Source organism: Brienomyrus brachyistius, chromosome 11 (genome assembly GCF_023856365.1).
Source record: "Brienomyrus brachyistius isolate T26 chromosome 11, BBRACH_0.4, whole genome shotgun sequence".
Lineage (NCBI taxonomy): Eukaryota > Metazoa > Chordata > Actinopteri > Osteoglossiformes > Mormyridae > Brienomyrus > Brienomyrus brachyistius.
In genome coordinates this window covers 25,189,400-25,213,606 of record NC_064543.1, presented here as the reverse complement: position 1 = coordinate 25,213,606, position 24,207 = coordinate 25,189,400, and the positions used below count along the sequence as shown (strand labels likewise).

Sequence of the window (24,207 nt, the reverse complement as noted above, 5' to 3'; positions counted from 1 at the left end):
TAAAACGCAGTATTAAAGTAATACCAATAACCTTAGAATTTTATTCATATTACTCTATAAGAGAACTAAATATATATTACTGGACTATATCATTTAAAATTTAAAATCTTAGTTTATCAATTAACACAACTCGGTCATCCACTGGAAAAATCCAACACTCCCAAAAGCCGTATTCCAGCTGTGACTGAAACCTCAGACCCTCCTGCAGCGAAAGGACAGAGGCTCCCAGGGAAGCTACACACCTTCTCTGTCTCCAGGATCTTGTTCTCAAAGATGGATGTGACGCAGTTCCTCACCACCTCCAGCCTCCGGGCACTGTTGAAGACGGAGCCGGTCTGGCCAAAGATGGACGCTGCAGGGGCGCGAGGGGCACGACATAAGGGTCACTCAGGGTCACACTCCACTCTGTATAACAGTTTGACTTCATTCTGTTTCGTCATACATCTGTAATCACTGATATCTTGAAGGTTTTTTCCTCCATATAAGACCTGATATGCTGCAAGAACCAACCCAGGATGACAGAAGATGGGTTTCAATCTTTTATACTCACATCGAAGGAAATATTTCACTAAAATCCATCATTAAAGGTAATGATTAAGTCCAAAGAGGAAGTAAAACGTGTCAGGTGTTCATGGTAGGGAAGCAGAGCTGTGCCAGACTGCTGGTGGGTAGCTGACAGAAGAGGCGAAGGCGTCTGGGGGACGGCACCAGCCCAGAGGGGGATCGACACCCAGGGGGTGTGAAATGGGTTACAAGACACATACCTACTGGTGGTCCGGGGGGCACCACACACTTCTTCTCAGGGTATTTGCTTATGGGATTGCTGTGGTGCTTGGCCAGCCCGTCTTCCAACAGTGCCTGCACGCTCCCCTCGTCCACACGGGAGAATGGCATGACGTGCACACGGAGGTGGGAGCCCTCGGTGGGACGTGGAAGTTTCTGGAAAGCCATGTGTGGGTTGGGATTCTCCTGTGGACCACAAGGCACAAAATCGTATGGAGCCACATCTGGACACGAGCAGCTAGTCAGCTAGCAAGTGCGTGAGAGCGATGGACCAGCCCAGGGATTCTTACGTTCTTATACAGTTGCTCCGAAATCTCACGGATCCGCTGCTGCAGCTTAGCAGGGTCTGCGGCTTCCTCCTTAAAGTGCTCCGGAGGCAAGGCCACCAGCTACGTGCAGGGGGAGAGAATTGTTCAGTTGAAATAACAATGGGGGGGGGGGGGGGGGGCAACGTCTCTGCAGATGTGACAGACTGTACGTGCGACACATCTCCAGCGGCACCAGTAGCCCCACCACCTGTCAATTCCAGCCTCCATCGCCTGTGTTTCGTAACGTATCCGCACCAGTAACACAAAGCACAGCCCGAGCTCTCCTCTCATCTCATGAATCTGGACTCGATTTGGAGGCCAGCGTCACCTGCCAGATGCTGGCGCGGGCCTCCAGAAAATGCCGCAGCTCACGTAAACGAGCCGTACCTCGTCAAACAGATCGCAGGCCCTGTAGGGGGGGCCCCTCTCGGAGACGAAGCCGGCGAACGCCATGCCATCCATCACCTTGGCGAGGAAGTCGTTCTCCATTAAGCCTCTCTGGTCCAGAAAGGCTGTCTGGAGAAGCATTTTTTTTTTTTTGTGAGTATTTCTGAAATAGAGCTATCAGGCTGCATGCAGGACAGCACATCTATGTCTTAGGGCGCTTTTCCACCACACCAGGTACCGTACTTTCGGTACTTCCATAAAGTACCAAAAGTATGGTACTTCCATAAACTATCAAAAGTAAGGTACTTTTTTTGTGTCGATTTTCCACTGGTGTAAAAACTGGTACCGAATGATATGATCAGTAACTGCCCCTGACTGACATCATCACAAAGCGCGACATGGTATTTCTTTCGCTGAATTTTTTTTTTAAGCGGCATTGTTCGGTGTGCCATTCAAATCCCGCTGGATCTGTTCATCGGACCCTATGGCGATTAAAGCCTGTGTTTCCTCGTTTTTCCATTCTTCCATTTAACTTTTTAATATTTTTGTTTCTACTGCTTTGTATTTCATTTCTTGCTGTTCGCTGTGCGTTTCAAAAGATGCCGGTTGTATTTTGTGTTTCAGCGGCAGGCTATTTGCATAACCAATCAACAGCAAATACGTTTGCCAGTCCCACCCAAAAGTACCAAAGTACCAAAGAAGCACCCCAGCTAGTTTGGCACTTTCGGTACTGGTACTCAACCGGAAGTCAATGGAAAAGCGAAAGTACCGAAAGTACTGTATTTTGTGCGGTAGAAAAGCACCCTTACTTGATTTTGAACAATAAGGTAAGGCTTAAATTATATTATAATTTAACAGTGTAAAAATGACAATTACAAAATAACTTTTTGAATTGTAATATGATTCATATCCGCACACGTAACACCGGTATATCATTCAGAAATTAAAAGGTCTAAATGTAATCAGCATATTATATGCAAACGTGAATTTTTTATTGCCCTTTCCCCTTAAACATTTAAGGTCTCCACTGTAAAGGATACCGCACAATATGCTAATGCTGACAGGCGGAAATGTGCTAAATTCCTGGGCTGTAATGGAAGCTGGGTGCAGGGCAAGGAGTTCGAGGGGAAATGGAGCGAAAGGCCCCGTGAGAGGTCACCAGAGACACTGACAAGCAAATTCCTGGCTGGGGGGGGGGCGGGGAGGGGTTACGTGTGGCATCCCACCTTATGGAACTGTATGACCGGCTCTGAGTGGATGCGGATCAGCTGCAGGCAGGACCGGTATCCCTGGAAGAGCTGTGCGAAGAGCCAGAGGAACACGGCCCGAACATCCTTATCCTGCCGGACATGGACAGACACAGTTAGACAGAAGGGAACAGATGTGGACAGACGCAAGCAGATGCAGACAGGTCCAGGCAGAGAAGGGCAGATACAGACTGGCACAGGTAGACGAGGGCAGACGCAGACAGGCATGGGCAGACAAAGACAGATGGGGGCAGACGAGTGCAGACGCGGACAGGCACAGACAGACAAGGGCAGACCCTGACAGACGCAGGCAGATGTGGACAGGCATGGACAAATGCAGACAAGCATGGATGCGCACCGACAGACAAGAGCAGACACAGGCAGACACAGACAAGCATGGACAAACTAGGGCAGACACAGACAGACACGGACAAACACAGACAGGCATGAACAAACGAGGGCAGACACATACAGACAAAGGCAGACACAGGCAAACACGGACAAACGAGGGCAGACACAGGCAGACACGGACAGGCATGGATAAATGAGGGCAGATACAGACAAACGCGGACAGGTGTAGGCAGACGAGGGCAGATATGCACAAGCATGGACCGATAAGGGAAGATGCAGACAGACACAGATAGACGTGGGCAGACAAGGGCAAACACAGACAGGCACAGGAAGGTGTTTTTGCATTAGCGGGGCTGACAAACCGCATGTCTAGCTAATTTAATTAGCGGATAAACGAAAATCCGAAACCGAAAATAAATATGACCATGAGCTGGCTGACCAATCCCTGAACATTTCTACAGTATGACAATACAGCAGTGCTCAAAAACACACTTTATGTTATAGATGGAACTGTACCCTGGTAAATTTGATCATTTCATTAAAATCTGTAGCAGTATAATTACGAATATATAAAATCAGTATACAGTGATTGAAAAAAAAACTGTCAAATAAACATAATCTAAAAATAAAAATAAACGTAAGAAACGACATGAAATATATTTTGTATCTATAGAGTATAAATTCATGCTACTGATGGTCTGTGTTAGATCCTCATCCTTTCCGTAAGGTACACGTTAGGCTTCTGACATGTTCTTACCAGGTGTTTTATGTTGGGAGAGGCCACATGACTGGGAGGGAAAGCATCATCGGCCACCTCAAGGTCAGGATGTAAAACCTTAAAAAAGAAACCCTGATCAGCTGATTATTCTGTGACACATTTTAATGCCATATAACATTCCCTATATGAGCTGTAATGATTGTGTGTCAAACATGCTGAATAAAATTGGGCCAGAATTGGGCCAAATCACATCGTACCAAAAAACATTTAAAAATATTACATATATACATACTAATTGACATTTTTGGTGAAATTATATATTTAAAATATTTATATGTTTGAAGTGAATAAGATTTGCATAATTATTGATCTGCCTTGCCAGCAACTGGAATGTTGCTGGTTCAAATCCCATGAACGCCCAGAGTAATTCTACTCCTTTGGGCCTGTCAGCAAGGCCCTTAACCTGCAATTGCTTCATCCTGGGTATGATTAATCTACATCCAGCCCTGTAAGGAGGTCCTCCAACTTACAGGGAATAACTTGGGGGTTGGTGGCAGGATTGGCACTATAGCCACCGGAAAAAAACCTCACACTGGTCCATTCGGACTAGTGTGGTGCTGGGGTATCGCCTGCCACATGGCTGCACTCAGGTGCACGCCCCTTACCATACCTTCTAAAATATCCTCGTCTCAGACAAGAATTGATGACTTCAAACAGTTAAAAATGTGTTAAAAGCCTTCAAAATATAAAAGTAACAATAACCACTGATGGTATAGGTGTAACATTTTACTATTGTAATCATCTTCGTTTTAAAATGTATATTTTTATGAAAATGTTACTCCTTGAAAGTTGTGTCCTGGGTTTTTGTCAGCTCCATCAGATGTATACAAAAAACATAATTTAATCAGGGATAAAAAGAATCAGCTATATCTTAAGGACCCCTGCCTCACTTCCTGATTTCAGAAAAGGGAATACTGTTGAAGCACCGGTAAGCTCTCTATTTTTCAGGTATGTCTCAACCATAACTGGTCAACTCCGTAACCCTTCTAAATCAAAACCATATAAAAATTATGGTTTAAAAATGCATATTATTTTGATCAGCATTACCAACTTTAAAAAAAATAAATGGATACTCAGCAAGGCTATGCTGTGAAATAAAATAACTTTGTTAGATGTCAACTCTGTCAGATATTTTAAAGGTTTTGATGTAATAAAAATGAAATCTGATTGTGGATCTGTCATGCCCGGCTCGTCCGCTCCTCGTGTGTGCCACGCCCCCTGATTACCCACGTGTGCTTCCCTGATCGTCTCCAGCTTTGTCCGATTCCTTTGATTAGTCTTGGTGTATTTAAGTCCTGGTCTGCCCTGTTTTCCCGGTCCGTCATTGTGGTTAGATGTGGTTTGGTGAGGTTCCTTCCTGTCTGATGTTCCCTGTTCCCGTAATAAACCCCCAGTTTTGCCCTGACTTCGACCCGTTTGCCTGTTCCTTGCCCGCCTACCCTCACGATCGCTGCTTCGCACGCCCAGGATCGTGACAGGATCAGCATAGGAGCTTGCTGGTTTTTAAATGCTTACATTTCCAGCACTGCCTCCCCCATAGGTTGAGAATTGCTGTTTTATATGTCAGCTCCATCAGATGGATTTCTTTCCATTATGCTCAGAATTACTTAATCTTAGAAAATGATTTCATTTAATGTTTTAAATGAGTTTATGTCAATTAAAAATTCAGTTATTTGTTTTATAACTGTGTTTTATAATACAGTGATCATGGTTATAATGATCAACTGCTTATATGGATCAAAAAGCTTGGGACAGAATAATTCCTGTACAAATACTGTTTAAATAACTCACTTATAATAATCAAGTAGTACGCTTACAGTGTTCATCTTGGGTCTTTTTAAACATGGCAATATATGCAAAAAAATAAAACTCAGGGGATTTTTTTTTTAACTTTGATAAGCCTACTTTGCCTGCTTCTGTCTGTCTGCTTCTGGCTAGCAACCTGTGGCTAATGCTGCATGCACAGAAAACATGACGGGAAAATGAAAGTAATTTTCTCTCAATGACAAATATAGACTCATAAAAGCTTACGATAAGGCCCAAAAACGAGCCACTGACATGCAGCATCAAAACTACAATAAGCGGTTTGAGACAATATAACGCTGTGAAAATGCACTGTATAAATAAATTTGAATTGAACTGAATATTTATGTACAGTACTATACCGTATTATAATTTAATTTGTACAGTATACTGTAATTTGAAAAGCGTTTGAAGCAGCTATACTGTATTTGAAATCATCAATAAAATTAAGTAGTTACGGTGTTCATTTTGTTACCTTGTATCTATATAATAAATATACATATATCAATTAGATGATAATCTCACGGAGACATAAAGAACAAAAACACAGGTTATAACGTTCATCTGCTTATAGTGATCAATTTCACCCAGACACACGTGATTACTATAAACAATTTCCACAGTATTATACATTTTTGTGCAATTGACAAAACGTAAGCTCTAAGCGGCAAAAAAAAAAATGCTATTTAAGATAAAATGAAATTTTATGTTGTAATGAAATTACAACAATGGGAGGTTGTCCCATTACAAAGTTTAATACTCAAGACTTTGATCTTTAAAAAAAAAATTCCAAGCATGACTGAAGAGTAAAATTAAAATCTCCCCAAATAAAATTTTGAACATATATAAGGAAAAAATACACACTTTTAGACAAGTTAACAGAAGCCTGACCCAAGATTAATAATCTTAGTGCAAGCTACAACCCTGGGTTCCTTTAAATCAGAGCTAGATAAGATTTTAACAACTCTGAGCTATTAGTTAAGTTCTCCCCAAACGAGCTTGATGGGCCGAATGGCCTCCTCTTGTTTGTAAAGTTTGTAAACTTATGTTCTTATGTAATCACATGACTGCTCTCTTGAAGGGCAGAGCAGAATGAAAAACAGTGAATTACTATCCACCAACAACCAGGTAATCACACAGTAACACCACAATGGAACAATGTAGTCTCCCTGGGTGAGTTAACCAGCTTCTCAAAAATTAAGTAACCTGCTCATGAGCAGAAAAAAATCAAATTGGTCACTTGTGATGATGGTAATGGGGCATCAAGCATTGCCCATGAACACACGTCAATGCAGCTTGCAGGACTCACCGTAGACAGGGCGCTGCAGGTCTGCTGCAGCAGCGGCTCCGGCAGATGGGAAAGGTGGATGCATTCCGGGATTTTTATTGTCCCGCCATCTAGGTCAGCGATGATGACATCCAGCTGCGCAGAGAACAGGCATAACCAGCAGACTGACCCCTCACACGCAGCTGCGCTTAAAGCTCACAAATTAACACCTCTGTCAAAGTCCATGAATGCTCCTGAATCTACTTAGTGACCGTAAAAGCAATTACATGGATTCCTGAGCCAAGTGTATCGGGGCACAAGATGCACAGAGGGTGCTAAGCTCACCAGGTCCTCTATGTCACTCTGGAAGACGGAGTGAACACCTATAATGAAAGGTGTCGGAGAACTCAGGACCTCCAGTAAGCGTGACGGCAGGATGGGAATGTATGGGTAACTGGGATCCAGAAAGAAAGAGAGGAGGAACAGTTATGACTCAGCATTCAATAAAGACTTAAGGAATTCCAAAACAAAAAAATATCTACATTAGAATCATGTTAATAAAAGCATCTTCTTAGACAGGTAAACACTATCTGATTAGTGAACGGACAGATTCTTCACAAACATGGTAATTTCAATGGTATGGACAAACTACAACTGCTACTCTATGCAGACAAAAAGAAGTGTAAAACTGAAGGCGTATGTATGTGACATCATGCTGTGTCAAGCCTATCATATTTTGGGAGGTAGAGGGTTCCACAGGGTTAAAGAGAGGCACCTCACACTGGAAAGATATGACAAAAGTACTCACAAAATACTTGCACATAAAATTCCCTTAAGGCCCTTTAAAGTGAAACAACCAAAAACAGAAACCAAACGGTAAAACTGAGGGAGCACTGGAACGTGAGGAATACAGGTCAAACTCTACAAGTGACAAGAGGTTCCGCTGTGTCTCATCAGCGAAGACTTCTCTGGGTTTGGGTTTGATGATCAAACACCATGGAAAAAACTCACCAAATACCTGCATTCTGCAGCTCTAAAATAAAAGCGCACACCAGCCCTGAGAGGCCAGCTAAAGTTTTACTTCCTTAACGAGAGGAAAACCTCACCTGTACTTCAGCGGGAACATAAGCGACTCGAGGGCACGACAAGCATCGCCCAGTCTCTGGTAGCTGGTGGAATGGAACAAAACCTTGTGCTCTGTCAGCACTGCGCAGAAGAGGCTGAGGACATTCTGGATCCCTAAAACGGTAAACATCAGAAAAAAACAATTTACATTTGCTTAAAAAGCAAGTAAATCCTAACATCCTACCTGTATATCTTGAATCAATCATGAATCCCCAAGAATACCCAGTTTCACTATAAGATGATTCAATTTTGGAGAGACTGGCAACATTACCCAACATTATGGAGGTGATATTGATACTGAAATCAGTGTAAATTATACAAAGGGACATTCAGACAGCTGTGACGATGTGATTTCATGACATCAGTCTACTTTTATGTCTCCTGTGTGGGGACGTCACAAGCACCGATATTTCAGTACCAAGCCGATGCCAAAATTCTGGTCAGCCCTGTTCTGCAATATTGTTACCAGGGACGCATCTCTGCCAGACCAGATGGGAGCATCTTATACGCCTAAAAGCGTTTTAGTCCCCCTCTGAAGCGCACCCCCCCCACCCCATTAAAATTTTTTCTTTTTTTTTTAAATAGGACATACCTGAAATTAACTGCTTATTACTCTTGAACAACTTGTAACACTTCCATGAACATGTCTAGTTCAAATCCTGACAGTCATGAAATGTTCACAGATTACAAACTGATCTCTAAAATTGGTACATATGCAGATTGAAAAAATATCTACACTGTAAAATTTTTACACTGCCATAAATGATTTTGTGGTTTGTTATTGAAAACATTTTGCTTAACCTGGTGACCTCCTGAGGACATTATTTCAAAGTTACATTTACGCTCATTCCCACTGGTGACACGATGACTTTGTTGCCTTAGATTTTCCTGTTTTCTATTTATTATTTCCATATTTTCCCCATGTCTCTCCTGGGTATTGTAATTATAATGCTGTGGCATGAAAAGCTGACTGTTTGTATTATAAGCGCAGTATAGTTTTTTAAAAACATGAAGGCTACTCTTGTTGCTTTTTGAAATGTTCAAATGTTTTTTTTAAATAAAGGAGTGTATGTTGAAGTACATGTAATTAATTGTTTTCTTTTTATTTTTGCTGTAGTATTGAATTATCAAGAATTGTGGAATTTCACTGGTATTGCTATGAACTACTAAATTTATGGTACTGCGACCAGCCTACTCCAGACTCCAGCATTGCCAGGTCTGTTAACTAAAAAATCAACTGCAATGTATCCAGAGCAGAGCCAGAAATCATAACCTGACTGGGAGGGCAAAGTATCAGATGGGCCACCGTGCCACTAATGTTTGTAATGCATGCACAGTATATACAGCATTCACAGCAAATAATAATCCTTCCATTTGCCTTATCCTGTACAGGGCAGCGGGGACCTGGAGGCTGTCTAAGGCAGTGTATGGAACAAGACAGGGACTCACCCAGGATGGGATACCAGTCCATCACAGGGCACATACACATACACACACTACATACATTAATGGATCTAACTTCAGCATGATCAATACGGAAACCCACTGGGAAACCCATCCTGGCCTGTGCAACACAGAGAACACATGAAGTCCTGACACAGTACAAGTGCGTCTGAAATCCCCAAACCAGGCACAGAGTCACAGATGACAAATAACAATGTAAAAAATAAAAATAATTTAAAAAAACGTTCAAAATGTTGCATTGGATCGCATCCTCAGAAAATTCCATTCTGACAGATTTCAAGTTTACAGTTCCTGTTATTCTTCGCTATCACACTATCACTGGAATCATTAATCACGTTAGAAAAGAAGTGCTGACATAAATATCTTTTAATCGGTTCACCAGTAAACAGGAACATAATATTGAGCATTCAGATGGCACATGTCCTGCGTAATATAAGGAAAGGCAACTCGACCTTCATCTAGCTTATTTAGTAAATGCACAGAACTCCATAAACCCATAGTAAGGCCATGATGTGCCTAAAGAAATATCCCAAGTTTGGTAATAATTAAGTAGGACTCCATGCACTTGTTCTATTGTGTCTTACTGCTGCCATGCAACTGATGGAGAATGCAGTTATTTGATAAATACAGACAACGTGATGTGTAATGTACTGGCCGTTCCAGCACTCAGCATGGAGGCGATGGGTTCATGGAGATCTCCAAGAAATTTAGCTGTATTTCTTTTCTGACCTTGAGCTGTTTACTTATCTGTACACATTTCCAGCCCCACAATGAGGACAGACGGCGGCAGAGCAGAAATCACCCGGGCTGTTATTCCTCACTCCTGCTACTCCCCTAGGGGCTGCTCTTCCTGCTCAGTGTGACACACACACAGGAAATTTTTCTGCTATGACTTTCAGTGTCAGGTGCTTCGCGTGGGTGGGACACGTGCTGCTCCCCCCCCCCCCCCCCCCCATGTCTCAGAAATTCCTTTCGAAGAAGTTCTCACCTGATTAGCTAGTATGATGTGTCTCCACACCATAATGCACCCCCAAAACAGAAAAATATCTTATTATTTTGCTTATCCAGTGCAATTTTCGTATCACATATATGTGGCATATATAATACACTCACAGACACCCTTACAAACACGCATTTTCATTAAGTACAGGCATTACTCATGCTACGACCTCACATCGGATAGGACATTACGGAAAACAGATCACAGGTATCTATATCGTCACTGTTCCTGTTGAACAGCAAGAAAAAAACTAGAAGTTATTTATAATGCAAGTATTTGTAAACATCAGCTGGATTTCAGATGGTTTGCCCTTCAACTCAGAAAAGTTTGTTGCCGCTGTTCTATATAAGGAACGGGAGGAAAACCACAGGTCAAGAAGTTTCTTGACAAATAGGGCAGCAGGTAACAACACAGTTAAGGACGTGAACCTGTAATGCAAAAAGCTGCCTATTCCAGTACCGCAGCAAAAAAACTTCAGCGGGAAAGTTAATGTGTTTGTGTTGTTTAACAAAGCAACTAATTGTGGAAACATACACGGGAATGGCAAACCTGTTAACAGGAATTTACACAAAATTGTGTTTTTTTTTTTTTTGCTGTTTCTAGCATGTGGCTCACGTGCCCTGAGGTGACAGCAAGTAATTTGCAGTTTCACACAATTCCCAATAATCATCTGGAATTATATAAACCCTCTCTAACCCTGAGATCCATGGGAAGGTGGATTGTTGATGTTCACCAACAATTCAGGGCAGACCAAAAAAATCAGGGCTCCTAGTGAGAATCAATTTGTTTATACCAGCACACAGGATAAGGAAGAAACACGTGCTTAAGTACAAGTGAGTAAAGCAGGATTTTGTTTTACAATAAATACATTTTAAATAATAATACCAATAAAAATACCATAGCTGTAATTCCCATTTATAGCTCAAAACCAAAACTGAAAATCATGAGAGAAAAGAGGAACCTCAGTGTGTCCATCAAGGACAATGACACTGTCACCATTTGCATAACAACAAGGCTAAAGTGTTTCATCGTAGGTCATAAAGAAGCTACAGTTAGGAAAGCATGCAACATTCTGCATAGTGTCCTCCTTTATGGACCATTATTAATATTGCACTATAACAATCAGAAGAGAATGTCATGAAGTGAAATGACCAAATAATAAGGAGACAGCAACTGGGAGCAACTATGATCTACAGAGATGTATCTTCACAGATGGTGATGGTGAGAATAAACATCCTAGTAATGTTACTAAGGAAGAGTCGTTAGATTGATTCAGGTTAGTGCTAGATATTCAACCAAAATTTAGTTATTAAATAAACAAACTTAGTGAAAGCAAATCACCTTTGAAATACTAGTATTTATATTAGGATAAATGAAAATACATCATGATTTTTTTTAACAGTATACATATACAGAAATCTACTGCATTAGCCTTTCACTCAACATTCTATAATTAGATTTCAAAAACTGCAAAAAACCATATCTGTGAATTACATAATTTCCCAGGACAGCTTCATAATTGATTAGGTATGTGGACGGAAGTAAGAATTTTCAGAAATCTGGCCTTTGGACAGGACACATTCTTTGATAAATGTGTTGTTCATTAGCAGAACAATGCAAGACTGGAGACTGTAAAGAACCAGAGAATATCGTCTTCTGGGCTCAGAGCCGACTCTGGGCCGGGCCGGGTCGATATGGATCGCTCAGCGCACATATTGCTGGAAAGCCAGATCCACAAGGCTTACTAACCAGGATCAAATTATCCATGCGCTACTTTAGTTGTGTAATGCGATAGAGGAAAATTCAAGAAAAATTACGGCCACAGTACTGGACCCCTTCAGGAACACTTTCCTCCAGAGAAACCTAATTTAAAGATTTACAAATTTAGAAGAATGCATAATGCTCCCCAAATGAAGCAACAATCTGGTTTAATGGTTAAGTCCTGTCATTTTCCTCTTCTATGCTATGAAAAACTTTGCCAATTAAGCAGCTATTTGCATGATGCAAGTGATGCAGGCTCATGTTTCAAAAAGGATTGCAATTGATGTCAAAGAAATATAAGTGATAAGGTATTCAGAAACACTAGGGATACCACTAAGTACAAAGGGCTGTGACCCAAGGTTTCTAACTTTCTTAACTAAATTTGTACTAATAAATGCATTTTTAAATGCACGAATAATAGAATGAGGTGACTAATGATCTTGTAAGCAAATCATCTAATAACTTCTCAAAATTAATTGACCTGCACCTGCTTTTATTGTCACTTAAATATCCGATGGCCTTTTAAAATCTCCAAAATATTGCTGAATTCTTCAAATATAAATCCACTAAAGTAGTTTTGGTTGAAAAATGTATTAACCTTTGTTGCCAATGTGCATAAAACTTGTTTTTCTGGCATATTTAACCAACACTATGGGGGCTTGATTACTGTAAAGCAGCTTTTGACTAATTGTTCAAACATTATGAATATCATGACTTCATGACAATTTCAGGAGGCATCTAGACAGACGACACAAGACACTATTATGTCATGCTTGCAAAGGCACATGATGAAATTCTATATTTTGTCAAACTGATGATAGACATGCTATCAGTAATAATATTTAACTCTTTATCATGCTCTAATGAAGCACATTATGTGCTGAACTTAAGCCCATTCGAAGAGTACATGTTATTGCAGTGGTATGTCTTTCTGAATACTGGCAAGAGTCCATATTAAATTGCATGTAAAAAAATAAAAGCTAAAGGACAGCGAACACATTCATACTAACCTAGTTGCTGGAAAAGGAGAGCCACACTTTTAAAGGTCACAGGAAGGTTTCGGTTCAGAGGAATCTGGATCACCTGCCGGTCACCTGCTCCTAGTGAGAAGAGCTTCTGCCGTGGAGAAAAAAATAAAAACTACAAACAGGCCAAACCACAGAAAACCTCAACTGCTGAGTTCTTCCCTGATCCCAAAAGTCCGTTAAAAGGTAATCAATGCTTTGGTATATTAGAGATACTGTTATTGATGTACAGCAACAAGAAGCAAGGAAATGTCATTTAATTAATCTAGTTTCACATTGTGCCACCAACTGTACTGTACCCAAACCAATAACCTTTCTTTGCTTCCCATTCAGGGGGAATGAAGAGCATGAGTCCAGGCAAGAATGCTGTGATCACAGAATAATACAGAAAGAACATATCAAGTCTGCTTTTCAGTATAACAATTCTAAATTAAGTCAATTGTGCCTTACGGGAATAAAAATCGTACTGCCAAATTTTTGCAAATGGTCTTAAAATTGCAAGTGTAATCAGTTGCACCTCTCCAAAAAATCAAAATCTTAGTGTGGCGGAGAGGTTAGCATGCCTTAATGATCCAGAGAGCTATGTCATATGGAGAGTGAGTTCTTGGTGGGGCCTCCCTTGGTGAATAGGGAGAGGCCAAATAAAAAATCCAATAGGGTTACCGAGACCCACTAACGGAGCCAGTGCTAGGGGCGGCGTTTTCCAGCTGTGTCTCAACCATAAAAGCCATCCACATAACCCAGCTGGACTCAGCCTGAAAAGGCAGTGTGGAGCCATCTTGTTTGCTAACTATGGTGTCATGGTGAAAGGGTGATGTCAGATGTAGCCATCTGAGCGGCAGGCATGAGCAAAAAGGACCAGATGGGTTAGATCTTGACAATGGACAGTAATCTGGAGCATCCAAGCTTCTGGGAAAGCCTCCTGGATCTCAACAAGTGGCGAGTTGTAATTGGATTTCTGCGTAAGCCAGAAACAATCTATGGGAAGAAGTCTGAATACAAGGATGCTCATAAGTGTACATGGTACCAGAGCAGCATACCCAAAGGTCTTTAGAGCTGTCTCATCTGATTAGAGGCTGTGTTTTGGACTTTGAAGAGAAGAGACAGGCAGAGCTATTATGTGATCACCACTTGGTGATTTGACAGATGAGGAGGCCAGATGGCCCAGAACAATCGAGATGAGCTATGGAAAGAAGAGCTTGTGAAATCTCTTAACCCAGTGAATATGGCTTCCTTTCAGAAGGTACTGACAGACTCTACCAGAAGTTTCTACCCCTGCAGCTGAAATTGCCATGGTGGTCAGAAGCTTCTGGGAAGGAAAGACTGCATAAAATCCATCCAGGGATGATGAGAGCACTGGAAGCTGTTGGGGTGATGTGTTTAATATGCCCTTTTAATGTTGTATGGAAGGCAGGCAAAGTTCCTCTGGACTGGCAAAAAGGGGGACTAAAAGGTTGAGTTCTAAATGTGGAGGATCGCAATTCTCAGTCTCCATGCGAACGTCTATTCCAGGCTTCCAGAGAACAGACTCCACCAGATGGTCACATTTAGGATTTTGGAGGAACAATGCAAAGTCCAGTCCAGCAGTGGGGCAGCAGATCGACATTGTCTTGCACAGCTGGCACAGCTTTGTGTGGCTTTGTGGGAATATGCTAACGTGGTCTACATGTGCTTTGTGGATTTGGAGAAAGCATATGGCCACCTTGGCGGATCCTGTTGGAGTTACCGCAGGAAGATGGGGTACCAGGGTTGCTACTGTTGGCTATGTGGTCCCAGTGTGAAAACAGTAAGAACTAAAATCAAAATCAAAGCCATTTAGAGAGGTGTTGGCCTCCATTAATGATGCATTTTGTCTCTGTCATGCCCGGCTCGTACGATCCTCATGTGTGCCACGCCCCCTGATTATCCACGCGCTTCCCCAATCATGCCCAGCTGTACCTTGTTATTTCGCCATGTCTTTTGTCGATATCAGTCCACGTCTTGCCCTGTCCGATGTCCGTCATTGATGTTAGTGCTGTTGTTATGTCCTGTTCTGCCCTTAGCCGTCTTCCCCCTAATAAAACCCTAGTTTTCCCTGTATTCTGCCTCCCTGCTTTGTACTTCTCTGCCTCCTTCCTGCCCGTCCGCACCTGCAAACTCTGACAGTCACCACTCCCTTTGGGATTTTGACAGATTTCATGGAAGTTAAGGAATAAGGAACAAACATCTTGGTTGGGGGGGTGGGGGGGGGGGTGTGTGGAATGAGTCACTGCTGTATGTGAGGTAATAGGGATGGGGAGCAGTACCTCACAGTCTCAGGGCTCGGCTGAGTAAAGCACTAGTAAAGCAGGGTGTAAGTCAGTCACAAGTGCGAGTGGCTGGAATGAAGATTCTCCACAGGGCTGCACACTCACTCTCCATGACAAGATGAGGAGTTCAGGCATCCAGAGGGACCTCATCAGATGAAGGTGAGAGGCTCGGGCACCTTAGGGAGCTGCTCTAGGCACATCCCAAATTGTGGAGGACACAGCAAAGACCCAGGACACGTTGGATGGGTTACATCTCCTAGCTCGCTTGGGAACGTCTAGGGATTCCCCAGAAAGACCAAGAGTGTGTGGCCAAGGAAAACATGGTATAATCTGACTTTCACAGCAAGCTCACACCAGGAATAGTGACAGAAAAATGATGATTATGAAGCTCAAAATTGTCATTTATTTGTGGATTCCTATAAAATAAACTCGTCAAACAGGAAATATGAAAAGAAAATGTGTACATTTAAGAAAACATTTATTCCTTTTCATTTCTGAACCCTTAATCCTTCATTTACATAAATTGAGAAAATCCAGTAAACAAATTCACGCTAGATGGAGTCACCTGAAGTTGAATTCTGGACCTTACTTCTTAGGACACACCAGAAGAATTTGCGAACGTCTTTGTTTGGCCTCACCTGAGATCCTCCAGCCAGCGGCACGATGCAGGTAAGCAGGTTGGCCACCAGGCTTTCCAGCGGGAAGCTGAGATTGTCTATGTATACCGTGTAAATCAGACCCAGGCAGCCCTGCAAGGCATGGGCAAGACTTAGCATGAATACTCAACCACAAACCAACCACAACGTCAAAAGCAAAATTTGACTATTGACGCAAACTCAGAACAGGAGTCAGTAAAAGCTGACAAGGTAGAAAAATAAATACATTTTACAAAATCAAGTGCTTTTCGCACTAATGCATACAACACGGCTGCTTAACAATGCTTGATATGTTTTTATCTAAATCTGCTATTAGTGAAAATACAAAAAACCGGATCTAAGATCATTAAGCAGCAGACATGCTGATGGATTTTTTGGTCTTAACAGATAGGAGTCATCAAGGGGTTAGTACAACAATGTACATGCGAATCCATCCATCATAAACCAATACAGCAAATCTGAGGTAATAGTCACAATGCAATTTCAGGCATTAGTGTTATGAGTGACATAAAAATCTGTAATTACACAGATTTAGAAACGAAAGAAAAAAATGTTTTAACCATATTGCTTTTGAATGCTGATCTGATGTAAGTCATGCCATTTTGGCAAGCAGACTTGAGATGTTGGCATAATGTAACTTAATATGAGCCTCCAACAGAGTTTCCTGTCAGCAAACACATCGAGCAGACCTTTTCCGTCTGGCTCACAGCGTCACAGCAGGGTTTTCCTCAATTTTCCATCCCGCTCATGGCAGATTTACTTTTAGAAAAATGTTCTGAGGACAGAACGAAAAATAACTGGTTCAGAGAGGGAACCAATCAGATTGTAGGGGAGGCGGGTGTTAGCAACTAGAGGAGATGGGACCAAGACATCTGATTGCTTGGTCCCGCCCCCTCTACAATCTGATTCGTTATGATTATGACACCTTCCAAGATTATGTCTATCCATTTTCCAAACTGCTTATTATACTGGGTCGCGGGGGGTCTGGAGCCTATCTCGGAAGCAATGGGCACGAGGCAGGGAACAACTCAGGATGGGGAGCCAGCCCATTGCAGGGCACACTCACACACCATTCACTCACACATGCACACCTACGAGCAATTTAGTAACTCCAATTAGCCTCAGCATGTTTTTGGACTGTGGGGGGAAACCGGAGTACCCGGAGGAAACCCCACGACGACATGGGGAGAACATGCAAACTCCACACACATGTGACCCAGGCGGAGTCTCGAACCCGGGTCCCAGAGGTGTGAGGCAACAGTCCTAACCACTGCACCACCATGCCGCCTAAGTGCAGTATGAAAAGAAACTGCGGCATAAGGGAAAACACAGTACACAATTTTTGTGACCCTCAGACTGCATTTTTGCAATACATTTTTAATCGTTTAAATAGTTATAATCAAAAAAAGACTCCACCAAAGCACTGGGCTATTGCAAAGTGCAGAATAATTCCTAAAGGTCAGATCTTGGTGCAGATCTAGACTATGACATTTGCTAATTGTATCCAGGATCCCCTAGAGCTGGTCTAAACAGTCTGTCCTACAAAGATGGGTGGGGGGGGGGCCCTGTCTTTGGCACGTGGCTTTCATCATATCTGTCTGGTGCGTGTACTGTTACAAGTCAAAGAACGACTGGCAATGAGTCGAGAGGTTTGTCTCTGGGGACAGGCAAGGGTGAATGAGAGCTTCGTCAAGGAGATAATCCAGCCCTTTAGTCAGTGCAAATGCAGGCAACTCAGGGCAGATCACTAAAAGGTTTTCGCTCAGAAATGCCCAGGTCTATCTATGCCAGCATACAAAACCCTGCGACTACGTCCCTGACACCTTCAACATCTTACAGCAGACTCGCATTTAATGGGATATTTGCTTTTGTTTTGGAAAAACAAATAACAGATAAAATACTAAATGTTTTTCAGTGACCGGAAAGCTACGTTCAAGTCAGTTGATTGTAAATATAAGGCTTATGTATTTAAAATTTCAATATTTTAACTTTACCCGAAATATATCTGGTAAATCCAGTCTGGATACCAGAATAAGACTTTTAGGTGCAAAGACTTGAGCAGGCTTTATCAAACCATCCACCTCTTCTCCATCTTCATCCCCATCTCTCTCGCCCGCCTTCAGACCCTAAAAGACAGAAAGAACAGGCATTAATAAGCAATCATACCTTCCTTTCCCTAATTTCAGACCTTGTTTATTTGTCGTGGTAAGTTGTGGCTGGTACACTGTATAACTACTTGAAGTACAATAGTGATTTTTGATGACTTGAAAATGCCTCATGCCCAAAGCAGCAGCAGGGAAGGTCTTGCTGTAATACACTGGAGTGGCAGCACACTTTGCATAATGGAGTCTCCAAGCAGAACAAGCTGATACAAACCCAAAGGGATGGCAGAGGTCCAGCTGCTGCAGGAATGACGGCAGTGTTTTCCTTCCTGGTGCAGGTCCAGGATGTAACCGATGAGTTTACCAACAGTCGCCGACTCTGTTCACCACAGAGCTGGGCAAAGAGGGTCCCGGCAAAGGGCTAAATGAACAAACGGATGTGCCAACGTGGGCCCCCATGTTCCTGGCTAGGGACTGCAGCCTGACCCCCAACCCCCCCAGCTTATTCAACATGCCACTTGAGTAGCTGTTACAGGCCCAGCCTTGTCGGGGGGGGGGGGGGGGGGGGGGGTGGGTCACCTCTGGCAGCATTGAGCGATTTTTAAATTTCCTCCCTCTGTTTCAGGGTATGGCAGAAAAACCAAGTTGATACAAAGTAACTAATTAAATAAGCAAAGAAGGGAAATGCATTAGCCACGTTACACAGATGGTAGCCTTGGTGCGGTTTTCCGTTACTATCATGCAAAAGAATGTCATCTTTAAATTTTTCAGTTTTGGAAGATTGATTTTGCTTAACTGGAAGGCTAATCTAGCATAATTCAACATGGAATCTGGCATGTAAATATTAAACGTAATAAAAATACTCTTACTAAAATTCACAGAGTGAATACAGATTTATGAAATTCAAATAAATTCTGCATGTTAAAATTAGTAACAATAAAAAAGGTTGGCGGAGCAGCCAAAATTTTTAATGCAGCTGCATCATCTTCACAAAAACAAACGTTGCCAAGAACATTCAACATTAATTTATATTTAAAACTCCCCACAGTAAAATTAACTGCCAATAAAGTTGAAAGCAGAAAGAGAGAGAGAGCTTTCAAAGGAGTCTGTCCTCACCCATTGTTTGGGATGATAGATGAAAGGCAGAGCAACCAATCACAAGAGGCGTTAAAGGAGAGCGAAAAGGCTCAAAGTCAGTCACACAAATGATTGCATACAGGCACTGATTTTTTAATAAAGAGAAATAAAATTAAAGGTGGTGAGGGCTGAACCATTCAGGCCAGGAGGATAGGTTTGTAAAAGGTCAAAGCATGAGAAGGATGCCAAGGAATAGGAACAACTTGGTTTAAGGACCTGTACATATCTATGCAGGCAAGTCATCTTGCATAACAACTGCAGTTCATGTAATGCTCTGCAGTGTAACAAACCGCCGACTCAAAGCACAAACACAAAAAAGCTTCTTTTCAATCATAAGCCCTAGATGGAAAAATTGAGAAAAAAGTTAGCTAATTTAGATGTGTTTATACACAAACTAAATTTGTTTTTGTGCTTTAATAAAATAATGTAATGAAGTGTTCTCTGCTTAGCTGAGATGTTATTATAGTGCAGAGTTCTGAAGAGACTGTACTAACCCTTCATTTGGACCATATAAAAAAAAAAATGAAAAAAAGCAATACTTTCTCTTTACATAACTAAAACAGCTGAGTTGAAAATCAAAATCGGCAAAATGATAAAAAAAATTTATTTAAAATATAAAATAAAATAAAAAAATAATAAAAAACTAAAACCATTTAAATAAAGCATTAATAACGTTTTCTGAGACTGTTCCAATTTTCATGGGCCAATACACAAATATGACACAGAAGATCTAGCAAAGTTTATGTTGAAGCTAAGATGGCTTGGATATGGAGATGTTACTTTAGGGCCTGACTATCTGTATCGGGCGTGTTAAATTAGGGCAGCACCTAAGCTCTGAAGGGTGGTAGGTCTCCAGGGGCAAAGCTGGGCAGAATGGGGGGCCTGGCAAACCTGTGACTCACTGGGCAGCACTGCCGGGGGTTGTTGGGGGTTTAGAGAAGTGTTTCCCAGCCCAGTCCTCAGGGACCCCAAGGCGGTCCACATTTTTTCTGCCTCCCAGCTTCCTGCTAGACAGTCCAGTAAAATGTGGACCATCTGGGGGTCTCTGAGGACTGGTATGGAGAGATACTGGTTTAGAGTTTGTGTGTGCTGGGCACGTTTCTTCCCATGGTCCACTAGGTATGGCCTATAATGTCTTCTGCCATAGGTGGCCTGGTGCTTCAGAATCAGACTGATATTTTAGGCTTAAGGACACTGTTATTCCTTAGAATGAGTTGCACTTAAATTTGAAAAATGAATATCCCAGAACTATTTATATCTATTTTGTTACTTTGGGTGTAAATCATTGGACCCAAGGCAATTTGATTGGATTATAATTATTCAGGGGATGATCTTATTCATCGAAAATCTTTCATCTCTATCATGATTTGTTTAGCTCAAAGATCATCAAGTAGTGTTCCCTTTATGAATATTAGTGAACCTTCCGCTGCCATCCTATATTTCAGAAATATACGTCCAGGCACTCCCATTTGTACATTTACCTGCAGCACAAGAAAGTGAGAGCAAACAATCCGGAAGTATAAGTATCTTTATTTTACCCCTAAAAATTGATTCTGGCTTCCCCGATCGATGACTTGGATTGCCATCTTAGTCATCTATTCATCACGATGCACTGATGCATCTGTACACTGCTAACTGTCACAGACACAGAGATATGAGGGTAATTCCCCAAATGAATCATCCAGCTTTTCTGTTACTATCAGTCATGCAGGGTGTGTCCCTGCCCTGTGCCCTATGTTGCCTGGGTTCGGCTTCAGGCCCCCTGTGACCCTGACCATGATAAGAAATTAGAAGATGGATGGATGGATGGATGGATGTCAGCTGATATTTAATTACTGCACTTTTAACAATCATCTGCCTTTAATGAACATAATCAGATTACAATAGTAATTGCACATATTAAAATGAGTTAGATTTATTTAAACAACAGCCATAAATGGTCTTGCAGAATGAATGCAACACATCAGATTAATTTAACAGCAGAATAAAAAAGCACTTGATTCAGTCCCAATGCATCCATGACACAGTGCAGTCCAGGATATTAGTAAGAGGCTAAGAGGGGAGGTTAACTAATTATCGCTGAACTAATTCTGGCTGATGGATATCATTTCAAATGCAGCTATATAAACAGTACTTGTGTGGACTGCAAGCTTGTGTTTAGCTGCCCACAATGTGAAAACATTCCATTCACTGTTCGAACATCAATGAGCCTCTACTTTCCAGAACCGCTGCCACACAATTTCTCAGACAGGAAATCAATAAAACACACTGTGAGGGGGAACATAACCAACAAGAGAGTTCATAATAAGTGGGAGAGGCAGCCACTGTTAACCTAAAGCAATAGCCATAGTATTAGTGTATTCAGTGACCATTTGTCATCTTTAACAAGGGCCTTCTCTGCTGGCTTATTAAATGGCTTATTAAAGGTAGGAGAACTATACATAACTGGAAATTAAAGTCTATTCACTTAAGTTGATAAATTGATGATTTTTTCCTGTGTTAAGATCTGCAAAGCACTGAAGCAAACGTTTACAGGTAACAGAGTCTACTTTGGGCATTGCAGAACAGGTTTAAATGAAGACTTCATACTCATACCATCAATAACGTTCAAGACACAAAGACAACGGAAGTCAAGAACATAATATATTCAACAGCACTAAGAAATACTCTTATTTTCAGCCAGTGACTTATAAATATCCATTGCCATACAAATGGTGTGCAGCTTCTTTAAGAAAGAGGTGCGGCATCTAACACCATCTAAGAATAGTCCTCCATGGCTGCAAAAAAAAAAAAAACACACAATAAAACAAAAAAGATCAACTAAAATAACTAAGCTTCCCTCAGGATAAAAATCTCACATGTTCATTGTCAGCCCTGTTCATGTCAGCTGTGTTGCCCACTGGCCACATCACCTTCCTAAAAAAATTAGATGTTCACTGAAGTGTGTGCAGTTCTTAATCATAAAGAAATGGCTGGGAATGGCAAGGTAATATTAAGACTAATTAAAAAAAAACTCTACTATTCTACTATTTCTGGTTTTCAATTGGCATAACCTGTAAAAAGGCCTCAAGATTGAGATCTCAGACTTTAGCACAAACTGCATGGAGCAACTCAATTTTTAAGCACATCGTCTTCAACTTTATGGATAATCTAAATAAAATTTTCTTTCCATTATCCAGTGGTTCAAGGTCCCATCCCAGGAAAAAATTGCTGTTGAAAGGTAGGATACACCCTAGATACACCCAGTCCACCACTGGGAATTTAAATGCTTTTGGCAAATGTAAATTTGGTGTTGAGTCATTAGGATTAAGTTCCAAGAAATTGAACTAAGTAAACAAAAAAGAAATGTTCAAAAAAGTGAATGGAAAACTATGCAGGATACTTCTCAAAACGCCCAACTGTTTTTCATCACTCTTTTGATAGAGTACATGTTCTCCACTAGCGTTTCCAGACTGAGTGAGTAACTGAAGAGATTGACAGGTTTCCCAAAAGGGGGAAAGAGGTATTTAGATATTTTTTTTCGTTTATGTATGATCCCAGAAGTCTCCTTTGACATAACAAACCTATTGGATATGCAGTGATGGAAGGCGAGTGGTGCTGATCCATGGGTCTCTCACCTGCAGGTTGATCTCTGCTTCAAAGAAGGTCAGGCAGGAACAGTAGTGTCTGTTGGAGTCGATGTCAGTCAGTACCACAGTGAAGAATGTGGGCTGCTTTCGCTTGTAAGACAAGCTCCATCCTCCAGGCTGACAGAACTGAAACAAGCAAAACCAGTGATTTAGCACAGCTTGGACAACCACTGAGAACCAGGGTGCTTACACTCTCTCCATAAATATGTTCTTCGGTTCTTAAATAATGTTCACACCCCCAGCATGGGTTTCCAAAAGTAAAGTTATTGCTCAAAAAATAATAGTGTGACATTGCTCATATGAATGTTGCTCTTTGTAGAACACATGAGGCTCTCTACCGTCAAGCTCAATACAGCACAAAGTGCAACTTCTTTAGCATCTGAGGTTTTCTGTAAAGACCCGCAGAACAGCCTGGACAATATGCGACAAAATTCAAGCAAATGCATTCAAAACCATGCCATTCACAAAAATATCATAAAGTACACATGACTGTATCTGATATAGAAATGGTGACCAAGGCATACTGCACAATGCGCAACAGCGTGAAAATTCAGACTGAGACCATCCACTCTCATCCATCCTTCCATCCATCCATCCATCCATCATCTGCCATTTACCTGGGAATGAGTCGTGGGGACAGCAAGCTAAGCAGGGATGCCCTGACCTCTCTTACCAGCCCCCTCCAGCTCCACCGAGGGAATACCAAGATATTCTCACTCCAGCTGAGAGATATAATCCAAATGTCCAAAACATTCAGACGAGAGATCCAATGATACGATTACAAAAATAGATAGTCGAACTGTGGCCTAGGGTATTCTGATGCCAGATTCACTTGTGAACAACTTCATGTTCGAACATGGTGTCCATTATGGACAAACTGCGGTTAGCACAGAAGTCCAATAACAGAGTATCGGTTAAGCTCAGATCAGGCAGACCATTCCTCCCAATCATACCACTCCAGGTTTCACTGCCATTACCCACATGGGTGTTAAAGTCCCCTAACAAAAGTCCCCACTGGGGGTGTCTTCCACCATCCAATCCTAGGTCTTCAAGGCTGGGTACTCTGAATGGGTTTTCGGTGCATATGCACAGTGAA

General features: G+C 41.7%; 1 protein-coding gene across 1 annotated transcript in view; it reads right to left on the bottom strand.

Annotated features, from left to right (window-relative positions):
- The window catches only part of LOC125704237 (myotubularin-related protein 13-like), a 128,774-nt gene that overhangs the window by 45,412 nt on the left and 59,155 nt on the right, over positions 1 to 24,207 (bottom strand). The window contains exons 3-15 of the mRNA XM_048969635.1: positions 23,100 to 23,237; positions 18,238 to 18,369; positions 16,226 to 16,336; positions 13,285 to 13,390; positions 8,031 to 8,163; positions 7,270 to 7,378; positions 6,967 to 7,080; positions 3,834 to 3,911; positions 2,705 to 2,818; positions 1,479 to 1,607; positions 1,074 to 1,172; positions 765 to 969; positions 243 to 352 (exon numbers count right to left, since the gene is read on the bottom strand). Of these exons, the coding sequence (XP_048825592.1) occupies positions 243 to 352; positions 765 to 969; positions 1,074 to 1,172; positions 1,479 to 1,607; positions 2,705 to 2,818; positions 3,834 to 3,911; positions 6,967 to 7,080; positions 7,270 to 7,378; positions 8,031 to 8,163; positions 13,285 to 13,390; positions 16,226 to 16,336; positions 18,238 to 18,369; positions 23,100 to 23,237 (1,578 nt within the window). The remainder of the gene's footprint in view (positions 1 to 242; positions 353 to 764; positions 970 to 1,073; positions 1,173 to 1,478; positions 1,608 to 2,704; positions 2,819 to 3,833; positions 3,912 to 6,966; positions 7,081 to 7,269; positions 7,379 to 8,030; positions 8,164 to 13,284; positions 13,391 to 16,225; positions 16,337 to 18,237; positions 18,370 to 23,099; positions 23,238 to 24,207) is intronic.